Raw genomic sequence first — 12,511 nt, forward strand, 5'->3', positions numbered from 1 at the left:
TAAATGATTGTTTCAGAAATATAAGTTTAAAATAAATTAGAAAGAAATATTTATGGTGGAGGAAAAACATGCTTTAGAAATGTTGCTTTAAAAACAAGAAGTAGAAATACACAAAGTGGAAAAAGGGGAAAAGGAAATAAAAGGGCAGGCGTAAATCCTTTGGGTAAAAAAACAGCTAGAAAAGTTAGAGGCAGAAATAAATATATGTTTCAGAAATATAAGTTTAAAATAAAATAGAAAGAAATATTTATGGTGGAGTAAAAACATGCTTTAAAAATGTTGCTTTAAATACAAGAACTAGAAATACACGAAGTGGAAAAAGGGGAAAAGGAAATAAAAGGGCAGGTGTAAATCCTTTGGGTAAAAAAACAGCTAGAAATGTTAGAGGCAGAAATAAATGATTGTTTCAGAAATACAAGGGTTAAAAATAAGTCAGCATAAAAGCAAGAAGAAAAGTAAAAATAAAAGTGTAAGTTAAAATATATATTTTTTGATGAATAATTGATGAATTGTTGAAGAAATATCTTATTTTTATTATTTTGTCACATTAAATGGCACACAAATTAATATTATTAGACACTTTTCTTAAGCCATTTTATATTATTAAGTCCTTCATTTATTTCTGTGTGTATTTTTAATTATGGCAGGATTGGTCCTCCATACACTTCCTGTGTTCTTGCCGAGAACGGAACGGCCAAAGTTACACCGACGTTTAGTTAATTATGCATTTTATCTAATTCTGACTAAATGTCAAAGAACCTGACACTGCTTAATATATCTGAATAATTTTTACTTTGACAATAAATCAGGGGAGAGCGCGAACGCAGTCCCCCACTACCAGAAATTATGCAGTCGAGATTCCCACATTTGGGGAATTCGCATAGGTCAGCACAGCCCAGAGTGCAATGGCTGAGCCTCACCATGGGTGAACCACCTTCTTGATCATGGTATCTCCCCTGCCAGGTAAGTATGAGTTGTTCATCTCACACTCTGCCATGTCTTTCACACACACACCTTCATGGGTCATGGTGCCGTCACTCTGTCAGCTGATGAAAACCACAGCCTGGAAACTGCTATTCTGCACATGTTAAACCATCTCTGATTGTGTGCTACAAAGCAGAACTTTTGATATATTTAACGTTTTATAAACGCCGTTTGGTTACCCACAATTCAATGCGGCATAACCAAAGCTAAAGCTGTTAGCCTTCTAAACACGTTTCTTCTATATTTAACCGCCAACAAAACAGCAAGAAATCAACATTAAATTAATATGCAGAACATTAATATATTGCTTATTTACAAGTATTTTCAAACACATCAGATAGAATAGAAACGTTAATATGCTTGTTTTTCTGTTAGCTCAACCGCTTCTCCTGTTGCTTAGTTCAGAGAAGCAGGTCTGGTGCTGCCACCTGCTGGTGTGGCTGCGGAATAGCATTTACCAAGAGGAAGACACCATGTGGCAAATTAAAGGAAGACAATCCAGCTTCAACCTGCATAAAACCAGATTCTGCAGTTCTGTAAAGCTTCAGAAGCAGCCAGAACATCTTTCTAATCAAATCATGATTATACTGACTCGCTGAGAGGACAGACAGAGGCTTGTTGCTCGTAGATGTTTCTTTAAACTGGCAAAAAGTTTGCCAACCCCCACTGTAGTTTTCATCATTTCAGTATTCCCCCACCATTTCCCACTTGAATGTTTTAGATCATCAAACACATTTTAGTTTTTCAATTCAGTTTCTCAAGGCTCTTTATAAAGTCAAGTTTAATTAAATACTCCAGACAAATTGGTCAAAATGTTTTCTAAGAAAACCAAGCAGATTACATGGAAACAACACTGAAAAAAAACAGTGTATGTTATTACTATTACTTCTCTCATTGTTTGACTTCTTCATATTTTGCCAGTTAAAGACAGAGGCAAAAACCTTAGTTAGCTTCATGCTTCAGGATTCTAAAAAAACTGCGTCCACAACCAAGTGCGTTCACTTGAAGGTAAACACATTACCACTAAGAAAGAGGGCGGGCAGTGGGCAACAATAATAACACGGAAAAACATCTGCACCTTTTAAATGGCATTTAGTAAATCTCCAGAAATTGGGCTGCTTTAAATCTAATCTGTCAGAAAGATTCCAATTTGATCATGTTAATAATAAATCTTCTTCAAACTCTAGGGTCACTTGTGGAGTACCACAGAGTTCAGTCCTTGGACCAATTCTATTTACTATATATATGCTACTGATTGGTAAAATTATCAGACAGCATGGGATTAATTTCCACTGTTAGGCTGATGACACTCAGCTATATTTATCCATAAATCCTGATGAATCCAATCAATTACTTCGACTGTGCTCATGTCTTGATGACATCAAAAGCTGGATGACTTTAAATTTCCTGCTTTTAAATTCTGACAAGACAAAAGTTGTAATCTTTGGACCAGAGTCCTTAAAAATGAACTTCTTAATCAATCACTTAATCTGGATGACATTATCTTGGCCTCTGGTAATAAAGTAAAAACCTTGGTGTTACTTTTGAACAAGACATGTCATTTAAATCCCATATTAAACAGGTTTCAAGAGTTTCCTTTTTTCACCTTAATCCCTTAATAATCAAGCTCCATCATATATCAGAGCTCTGATTACCCCGTATGTTCCTAACAGAGCACTTCCCTCTCAGACTGCAGGTCTGCTGGTGGTTCCTAGAGTCTCTAAAAGTAGAATGGGAGGCAGATCCTTTAGCTATCAGGCTCCTCTCCTGTGGAACCAACTCCCAGTTTTGGTCCGTGAGGCAGACACCCCGTCTACTTTTAAGACTAATCTTAAAACTTTCCTTTGTGACAAAGCTTATAGTTAGAGTGGCTCATGTTACCCTGAGCTATCTCTATAGTTATGTTGCTATATGCTTAGGCTGCTGGAGGACATCAGGGTCTATTTTTCTCACTCTGCTGAGTTCTCCTATTGTTCTCCAATTTTGCATTGTTGTTATTCACAACTTTTAACTTTTTGTTCTCTCTCTTTTTTCTACACCTGCTTTGACATTGTGTTAGCTGTGACATCATCCAGGGGAGACAGATCATCCGCTATTACCATTCCCTACCAATTTTATTTATAAAGCACTTTAAACACCAACAGGACCAAAGTCCTTTCTTTGTTATAAGGTAATATAAGGAATATCTACAATAAGTTAACATGAGATAATCCTTTATTTATCCCACAATGGGGAAATTTGTAGAATTAAAGCAACAGGCAAATGCACACAGAACAAATAAAATTACATAAGCGTTGAAAGATATATCATAAGAGGTGGATTGAAAAAAAACAACACTCTGAACAGAATAATTTAACTCCAAGCAATATTTACAAAGCCATACAAATATGAAATGTGACCACTTTCCCAGAATGCACCGCGGCGTAACTTTTTAAGATTTTTTAAGGCATTTTTTTTTTTACATATTAAAAATACTGTTTTAAAAATGTTTTTACTGTAATACAATATAAAGATATATTTAATGTAATTAAAGATATCTCAAATGCCACCATAATTCAAGATATCTTAAATGTATTTTTGGATAGGCGAAATGTAGTTTTGACTAGTAAAAACTAAATTTAAGATATCTTGAATTGTAATGAAGAGGGCAACGCTGAAGGGGCAGTTGATGAAGGTGGTCCCACACGAGAGTATCTAAGACTGTTAATGAGGGCCATTCATCAATCCAATATCTTTGAGGGGCATGACAATGACCGCCATCTAGCTTTGGACACTAGTGGTCAGTATTCTGCTGCAGACTTCTTTGTCTGCAGCAGATACTATTTATTTCTACATGAACATTTTCAAAAGTAGAATTTTTTATTGTTCTTTCCCTCTCCAGAATGTATATTTAATTTGTCATGTCTTTAAACACCTTAACATTTTATAATTAAATTTGTAAGGTTACCTACTCAAGTCAATTCCGAGTTTTATTTGTAGTAATTGTATCTTTAGAACAATGCATTTGATCAAATGTTCTTGATGTTTGTCACTCCTCAAACTTAGTGACATGTACTTAACTCAATAAAGCATTTGCAATTTCTGCACAACAGGCCTGGTATTTCTCCTTCAGATCTGAAATATGATTGACTGCAAGATTAACTGATTGAAGTTGCTGCTGACTGAGCCTGGTTTGGGGTGGTTCTACAACTACACTAGGAACCTCTTCAGCATCAGTAGTTGGTAGTGGCCTAAGGCCATGCTGTTGCAGAAGTTCTTCAAGAGTTTCTGGTGTGTTGGAATTTTCACCAAACACGTTGTTAGTTGCTGTGCTGTTGGCTCCCATGTTTGCCAACATCCGTTCAGTCCAGATTTGTGTTGGTGTTTTATTGTTTTCTGTACGCAAGGAATGGTGGTTCCATGCCTCTCTGAATTCTTCTAGTCGGCTTTGAATCTCAGGAAGAAAAACTGTGTGAAGAGAAAGGTTTGTGCACGTCGTTGCTAGGATCCAAGAGAGCTGAATCTTAAAGATTATAAAACGTGCTATAAAATGGTTTCAGAACATGTAAAAACACATCCCTCCAAAGACGCTCAATTCTCTGATTATAGATTGATTCCCCAGTTAGATGACTCCGACGTTCAATGCCCTGAAGGAGGTTCATCACCAGTGCCATTTGCACATTCTCGCCACCATGATCTGACCTCACTCTTGAAGGTAAGCCATAGAGGCCTGTTGCCTTGAGAAAATGAAATAGCACTGTTGAGGCGCGATTGTCTGTGCTACAGTTCAAGTAAGTAATTAAGCGAGAACATCCATCGATGCCACCATGGACCACAAAGCCCCACCTAAATGGAAATACAAAAAATGTATGAGTAATGTATGTGAATGTGTATAGTGAATTTAGTTCTAGGACATCTACTCTGAAAAACATCCTTGATATTTTCAGATACCTTATGAGACGCATGTTGCCATCAATATGCCATAAACTGTTGGGATACGGCACATGATAGACACGTCGAGACACTGCACTGCTCCACCTCCTTGCAGTTGCCATTGGGTTGATTCGAGCCATCATGTCACGGACCTTACGCCGTGGAACCACTAGTCCTTGTGAATGCAACAAGCCTCGCATCATCTGGTTCAAGGAAGGACATGTGGTCTTACTATTTCGAACCACCAAAAAATTTAACATTATGAAAGTAATCTTTTACAAATTATAGGTTTCAGATTTCACATCTGGTCATAAAATAAATATTTTTTTTATCATGATTTGTAACACTTAACATTTAACAATAAAATATTTAATATCCTGCACCACCACTGTTGCACATATTACAGAAACTGTATTTAGATTACATACCTCAGTCCCAGAATTTGGATACAGGGATTGAAGTTGTCTGATGTTAGTTCCAAGGTCTTCATCAGTCACTACAGCCAACCTTCCCCTGATTGGTACACCAAGTGCCTTGGACTTCTTACAAAGAAATGATGTTGAGCATCCAAAGATGTTTGCCATCCTCTTGACTGTGTGTGTCCTTGGGCCAAAAGAAAGTCGATCTGATCTCTTGTAATATGAATAGCTGGTCTACCTCGACCACCTAAAATAGAATCATATTCAAATGCCTCAGCATAATGTTTACTTTAGGCATCTGTTTTTCTCTGTCTGTCTATATCTGTCTAGAGGTGTCCCTGTGTCTCCTAAGGGGAAACTATGCATTTCACACAATGTATACATTTATTTTGATATACATACTTTTCTGTTGCAAATGCATAAACACAAAGCTTTAAACTTTTATAGACGCTGGAAAGCAACTTAAAGTGTGAATCAGACATGAACCGGAGGCGTGCGCTTTTATTTTTAGAGGAGCTAAAGGAGGGTGCTGTAATGCCTTTTGCCGTCGAGCATGTCAAAATCAAGAGCTAGCTGGCTTTACTATAATTTCCGAAGAGGCAGATAGCTTTACCACAGTATAAAAACTACATCTGGTAATAACCAGATGTACCTGAACTGGCCCGGCCTGCGGAATATTCCTTATTTCCAGCTTGGACATGGGTCGATAGTAGCACTTTCAGCTCCTCTAAACCGTTTTTCAGTGCGTTGTGAGTGTCGGCCGAAAGTAAATCAGAAATTCTTTGCAAATTTCTTAGGCATTCTTCAATAACACGTTTTTCGCCCTGTCTGCATATCCCATACTGAAAAAGCTCTTTCTATATTGTGGCATTTTCTTACAATTATGTCGAAAACAGCCAGCGCCATTGAATGTTCAGGCAGCTTCGGGCAGTTTACAGCCAATAAGGGGCTTACACGCAAAGTCTTATTTCAGATATCTTAAATTGTAATTCTAACTAGTCATAATTACGTTTGAGATATCTTAAATTACAATTACGGATGTGTGACGCTTTCAATGACGAATCCGGTGACGTAATTTGAGATATCTTGAAAGGAATTTTGACTAGTCAAAATGTAATTGAAGATATCTTGAATTATTATTCTTCCTAGTCAGAATGTAAATAAAGATATCTTAAATTACCATTCCGGATAGTCAAAATGTAGTTTTGTCTAGTCAAAATGCATTTTAAGATATCTGGAATGTAATTACGGATAGTCAGACGAAACTGAATTTATGTACAAACAGCTTGCCATAGGGCCCTCCTAGTACGGACTCCTAGGAAGTCCGTACTTCCTGTGTTCTTGCCAGGTACGCACTTGAAGAAAGTTAACTGCGAAACCGCCAAAGTTGCACCAAGACTAAATTTATTACGTACTGACGACCGAACAAACACCCAAACCAGCTCCGTAAATTCAATGCATATCTTTTACAATGAATCAGGGGAGAGCGCGAACGCAGTCCCCCACTACCAGAAATTATGCAGTCGAGATTCCCACATTTGGGGAATTCGCATAGGTCAGCACAGCCCAGAGTGCAATGGCTGAGCCTCACCATGGGTGAACCACCTTCTTGATCATGGTATCTCCCCTGCCAGGTAAGTATGAGTTGTTCACCTCACGCTCTGCCATGTCTTTCACACACACACCTTCATGGGTCATGGTGCCGTCACTCTGTCAGCTGACATAACCACAGCCTGGAAGTTGCTATTCTACACATGATAAACCATCTCTGACTATCTGTGTGCTACAAAGCGGAACTTGTGATATATTTAACGTTTTATAAACGCCGTTTGGTTACCCACAATTCAATGCTGCACAACCAAAGCTAACCCTGTTAGCCTTCTAACACGTTTCTTCAATATTTAACCGCCAAAAAACAGCAAGAACTCAACATAAAGTTAATATGCAGAACATTAATCTATTGCTTATTCACAAGTATTTTTAAACACATCAGGTAGAACAGAAACGGTAATATTCTTGTTTTTCTGTTTGCTCAACCGCTTCTCCTGTTGTTTAGTTCAGAGAAACAGGTCTGGTGCTGCCACCTGCTGGTGTGGCTGCGGAATAGCATTTATCCGAGAGGAAGACACCATGTAGCAAATAAAGGAAGACAATCCAGCTTCAACCTGCATAAAACCAGATTCTGCAGCTCTGTAAAGCTTCAGAAGCAACCAGAACATCTTTCTACTCAAATCATGATAAACAGAAAATAGCCTGTCGATTTTATTACTGTTAGTTCTGTTCAATGACTTCTTCATATTTCACCAGTTAAAGACAGACACAAATAACCTTAGTTAGCTTCATGCTTCAGGACTCTCAGCCCCTCATTAGTCATCGGAAAGATTATTATGCTGGTTGTGAACATAAAATAACACCTGAAATGTGCATTTTACAGTCTAGCTACCAGTAATTAGGTTCTTTTCAGATCAGCATTGTTGCCTAGAAGCCAGAGGATCGTTAGACCCAGATCCCAGTTCCCTGAAGTCACCGAGCAGAAGACATCTCACAATCTTCACTTGTTACTTCTCCAGTCTTTGTCCGATTAAATCCAAGGCCTCGTATCTGACGATTTAAAGTCCACATTTTATATTTTACATAAATGGAAAAAACTCACTTAGCTAAAGTAAGAGAATAAAACAAAATTTTCTTTAATGTTCTGACAAATTTTATGCATCAACACAACAAAGAAGCTGCATTCACATTCTACAAAACACAGGAGCAAAGCTAGAACAACAGTGATATTAGTGTCACTAATAGTCATTTAGCATTTTAATTTAGTTTCTCCTTCCACACAAACATCCCACATAATGTACCGCTAGTCTGCCTTAAGAAAACGTGCTAATAAAACTTCAATAAACATTATTTACCAGCAGGAGATCACAAGTATATTTAGTTTGAGCTGAGGGGTTCATAATCTGTCAGATTTCATAAGAGTGAACTGACCTAAACTTGGATTAGATCAGATGCATTATAAATTAAACAAGGATCTTCAAAAATATCTTGATTAAATTATCCAGGAGATTTAATTCTTTTAAGGATTATTTGTCTTAATGGTTTATAAAAATTACATGAATGTAGTACAGCAGGCAGCATTTCCCCTGATTTATCCAATGGCTCAGCCCCCAAATCAGATCGTGGCATTTAGTAAATGAATTAATGTCTTTTTAAATGAACCCAACCTCTAAGGATGGCAGCACTAAAGGCTCCTCCAAAGTCAGGAGTCCTGAGCGTCTGCTATAAACCAGGAGGTCGGCAGCTGAGTCTCTAAACAATCGGCACGACACCGGTCATTTAAGCACATTTAAGCTTTAATGCTCACCGATCTGATGAAGTAATCAACCCTGGAGAAATTGTATCCTCCGCACCAGGAGCACATCTGGCAGGACGGGCGGATCCAGTCGACTCCGCCTCACTTCCAACCATCTATACGTGGAAGTAGAGATGTGTTAATTCCTTGGAAAAGTGAAATAAAAGTGTTGTTACTTCTTCCTTTAGTGAGTTACAACTAGGGATGGATACCAAGTACTGCCACTGACACACAAACCGGTGGAACAATGATTAAAAAAGGTGTTTTCATTGCCAATGTAAACCATCTGAAATTTTTTCTTAATAATCTCATAAAAATCTAAAAGTTTTTTTCTTCTGCTTTGTTGTAATGTTGTTGGACAGCTTTTGTAAAAACTTCTGTTAACAAAACAGCCATTTTTATTTTATTTTTATAATAACAAATAATCTCTTTAATAAAATAAAATGTCAAATAGCATTAAAAACGGTTTTGTGAATCCTGGTTTTCTGGTTAGATTATTTGGTGGCTTATTTCTGCTTCCACAAGTCCTACTTTTATTTTTCTTATATTATTTTCAGAGGCTCACACCAACATAGAAGCTCATTGCTATTGTTTTCATCTGCCTTCATTTTCTCCACATAACGTCCTGCCATCGCTGTGGCACATTGCAGCTGCCTTTGGGACGATAATGGCAGACTAATAATGAGTGCAGTTATTTGTAGTTTTAGTAAATATAACTGCATGTGTTGTTTAAACGTGACCCGGCACTGCGTCGTTGAAGCAAGCCTGTTAACTGGACGGGGTGATATTTCACACTTCTTACCTCGTTGTGCATGTAAATAAAATTTCGCTACGTGTTTTTCCAGATGCTGACCGGTATTAAAACATGCAAACATTTGGTTTGTATCTTTTTCGTCTCTAGACAGCAGGAGCACAAACTAAAGAAGAGACGGGGAGAGAGAGATCTGCCTCAGCCTCTCTGCAAAAATTGATCCAGCCTGCATGAATGGTGGAGCCAGATCAGGTGGGCAGGGCCGTAAAGTTGGGGGGCACCAGTGGTGTCAGGCCCAGTTGAGCAACCAGGACCTGCTCCCTTCAATTTATAAAAAATAACATTTCCAATGGGGAACATAATGAAAAACCTGCTCATCTGTAATCCCTATCAGACGTAGGACTCTTTTAGATGTTATAACTTTATTTTTTTGTTCAGAAAAAGCTTTACACTTGTTTTTACCTTTACCAAAGAAAAAAATTAAACACAACTATGGGTAGAGCAGAGATTAAACTGTCTACTGTGTCAACTGTGGCTTTAATTCTCTGCAACAAATTTCAACCATCTTTCCATCATTTCTGCCATTTATCCATGCAGGGGTGGACTGTTACTGGGTGAGAGGCAAGGTCCACCCTGGACAGGTCGCCAGTCTGTTACAACAAAGCTCAGTTGTTTTTGTAATTAAATACTTTGTAAATTACAGAGCAATTCGCTTTAACACATCAATAAAATCACTTCTTCACATTTAAACCTCCTAGAGCCTGAGGAGCCCTCATAACCCACAGCTCACCTTCATATATTTGCCCCAAGTGCTGCAGAAAGAGACTAGCTGCAAATAAGAAAAGATAAAAAGAAAACAAATTAGCAACAAAACATATATTGAAAAAAATCTTTAGACATCAGCACAAATTGCAGCCCAAACTAAAACACAGACTTTACACTAACTATCACAACTAATCAAGAACCTAAAGAAAAACTCTGACATACTGAGACCACTAGAACACTTCCAAAGTCTCCATTAAATTGTCATTTCACAAGTTTAGGGGGGTGCACCGTTCCTGGAGGTACTGCAATACCAGGTCGATGCGTGGAGTGGACGGAGCAAGCCCCTATTCCATCTCCCTGTTCCAAAAATCAATTTAATATATGGTCCCCGGGTAGGGGACGTATCAGATATTAAACTGATAAGAACAGATACTACACTTGATCTTAGCCAAAAGGCCGAGAAGCGATACCAGATAAACGATGGAGGAGACCACCTCATTCTCACAGACTACGGTTTCACTCCTGGTTTGGGAATGTTTAACATTTACAAACCCATAAAACAAACCGTGTAAACAGAAAATGGCGATTAAATGCTACCCGTGTTGTTCTGCCGTGTTAAATAACGATAAATGAGCCGAATTAAAGTACAAACGTCAATAAAAAAACAAGCCGAGTTGTTTATTTCTGGTCACGTGTTACGCTCTCCTCCAATAGGACGCATAAAGGCTAAAACGACGTTTAAATGGGTACTTTCCACATATAAACGTTTAAATGTGGACGTACCTATGATATATGTGAGTAAAATTAAATATGTTTGCATTTGATCGGTTTGAATAAAGCTGTGCGGCTGAAATTGATGAAACCTTTGACGGTAGTGATTCGGCACAGAAAGTCTGCAGCGGTCTCTAGTGGCGACTCGGTATTACTGCATGTTCTACACCAGCGATATAATAGAACTGCGCTGTTCTGCACAAACTTATTTAACAACGTTAAATATTGGGAGTTCATTGTCGAGACACAATTCCTAATTTTTTAGTTTTGTTTAAACTGTTTGCAAAATAAAGACTTTAGGGTAATTATTAAAAAATGTTTTTAACGTTTTCGTGATAATGTAACCGAGGCCTGCACAGCACACCGCGACCACAACCCCGACCTTCCGACATGGCCGAGACTCATGACTCTCATGAGTCAGAAAATTTTAACTTTGCATTCTGCTAACATTTCAAGTAAACTAATTTTAAAATAGTAAAAAGACAGAAAATGTGAGAGAAGAACATGAAACCGTCAAAAATACAAAGTGTCAAACTAAGAAACGTCTGTAAATGGCGTTTGTTAAAAAATGTTAACCTATCGTGCGTTAGCGGCAAAAGAAACCTGAAATTACATTTTAACTATTTATTACAACTATTACAAGTATTCTATTGCATTTCAACTACTTATAAGACTACCATGAGACAGCATAACAGATAATTGTAAGACAAAAAACTCACAAATTTGTCGGGTTGTCCTCAAACATGCCGTATTTGATGAGCTACGTAAGCTAGCAAGTTCCTCTGCCAGTGCCTCCGTCGTGCGCATGCTCAGACAAGGTGACCTTATAGATGGTTAGCTAACAGTGAATATAGTTCGACAAGTCAATTTAAAGAAATAACACATTTTAATTTATTGATTTGATTTTGTCTAAAGTGTGGTTTATACCTTGCCAAGTTGTGAATGCAGCGAGTTTTTTTTTTTCAACATCTCTTTATTTTTTGCTGTTTAGGCCCAAACAATGTCGGAGAACACGAAGTAGTATTTTTTAAACCTAAATCCTATTCTAGAATCCAAATAGTTTAATAAAATATAACTAAAACATGTTGAAAATTATAAAATTATTATATTATTAAAATAAATTAATACAATTAAAAATGTTAGTATCTGCAGCTCATATATGGCAATTTAAGGAGAAAGTGATCAATCAGCTTAAGGTTTTAATATTTCATCTTTAACGCCAAGAGCAGAGGGCAGATAACTCACCAAGGTAACTTAGAAATACCTCCCACTTTATCAAATACCAGAGAGGGCAGAGCAAACCAAATATTGTAAACCATTAAGTTTTAAAACATTATTTTAAAATGTATTGCTTAAATTCCTCCCTCATATTTTTTTACTGCATCTCCTTTTTTGATATATTCATGTTTATTTCTCCAGATAAAGATAATTTGTTAATTTCCTTAATAATATTTTAGAGTCTGGGTAAGGAGAGTATGTGGGTATATAATCTTGATAAAGTTGCTGTGTTAGTGAGCTGTTAATCAGCTGTTAATAATTTATTTACATTTATTGTTGTTTTCA

General features: G+C 37.3%; 1 protein-coding gene and 3 non-coding genes across 6 annotated transcripts in view; all 4 read right to left on the reverse strand.

The window, feature by feature from the left end:
- bckdha (branched chain keto acid dehydrogenase E1 subunit alpha) overlaps window positions 1–11,708 on the reverse strand; it is a 31,446-nt gene extending 19,738 nt beyond the window's left edge. Inside the window, exons 1-2 of one of the 3 annotated variants that reach the window (XM_036149711.1) lie at window positions 10,203–10,232; window positions 8,674–8,777 (exon numbers count right to left, since the gene is read on the reverse strand). In XM_036149711.1, the coding sequence (XP_036005604.1) occupies window positions 8,674–8,777; window positions 10,203–10,208 (110 nt within the window). In that variant the 5' untranslated portion in view covers window positions 10,209–10,232. Of the gene's footprint in view, window positions 1–5,324; window positions 5,402–8,673; window positions 8,778–10,202; window positions 10,233–11,667 lie in introns of those variants that run through there. The other 2 variants (XM_021319399.2, XM_036149712.1) reach the window with 2 other exon arrangements.
- On the reverse strand, window positions 807–971 carry LOC118566825. The gene has a single exon (XR_004933313.1). It is a non-coding gene; the product is annotated as a U1 spliceosomal RNA (small nuclear RNA).
- Window positions 6,793–6,957, reverse strand: LOC118566842. Its single transcript, XR_004933328.1, has one exon. It is a non-coding gene; the product is annotated as a U1 spliceosomal RNA (small nuclear RNA).
- Window positions 10,455–10,645, reverse strand: LOC118566835. The gene has a single exon (XR_004933321.1). It is a non-coding gene; the product is annotated as a U2 spliceosomal RNA (small nuclear RNA).
- Window positions 11,709–12,511: the final 803 nt, after the last annotated feature.

This window comes from Fundulus heteroclitus, chromosome 18 (assembly GCF_011125445.2).
Source record: "Fundulus heteroclitus isolate FHET01 chromosome 18, MU-UCD_Fhet_4.1, whole genome shotgun sequence".
Lineage (NCBI taxonomy): Eukaryota > Metazoa > Chordata > Actinopteri > Cyprinodontiformes > Fundulidae > Fundulus > Fundulus heteroclitus.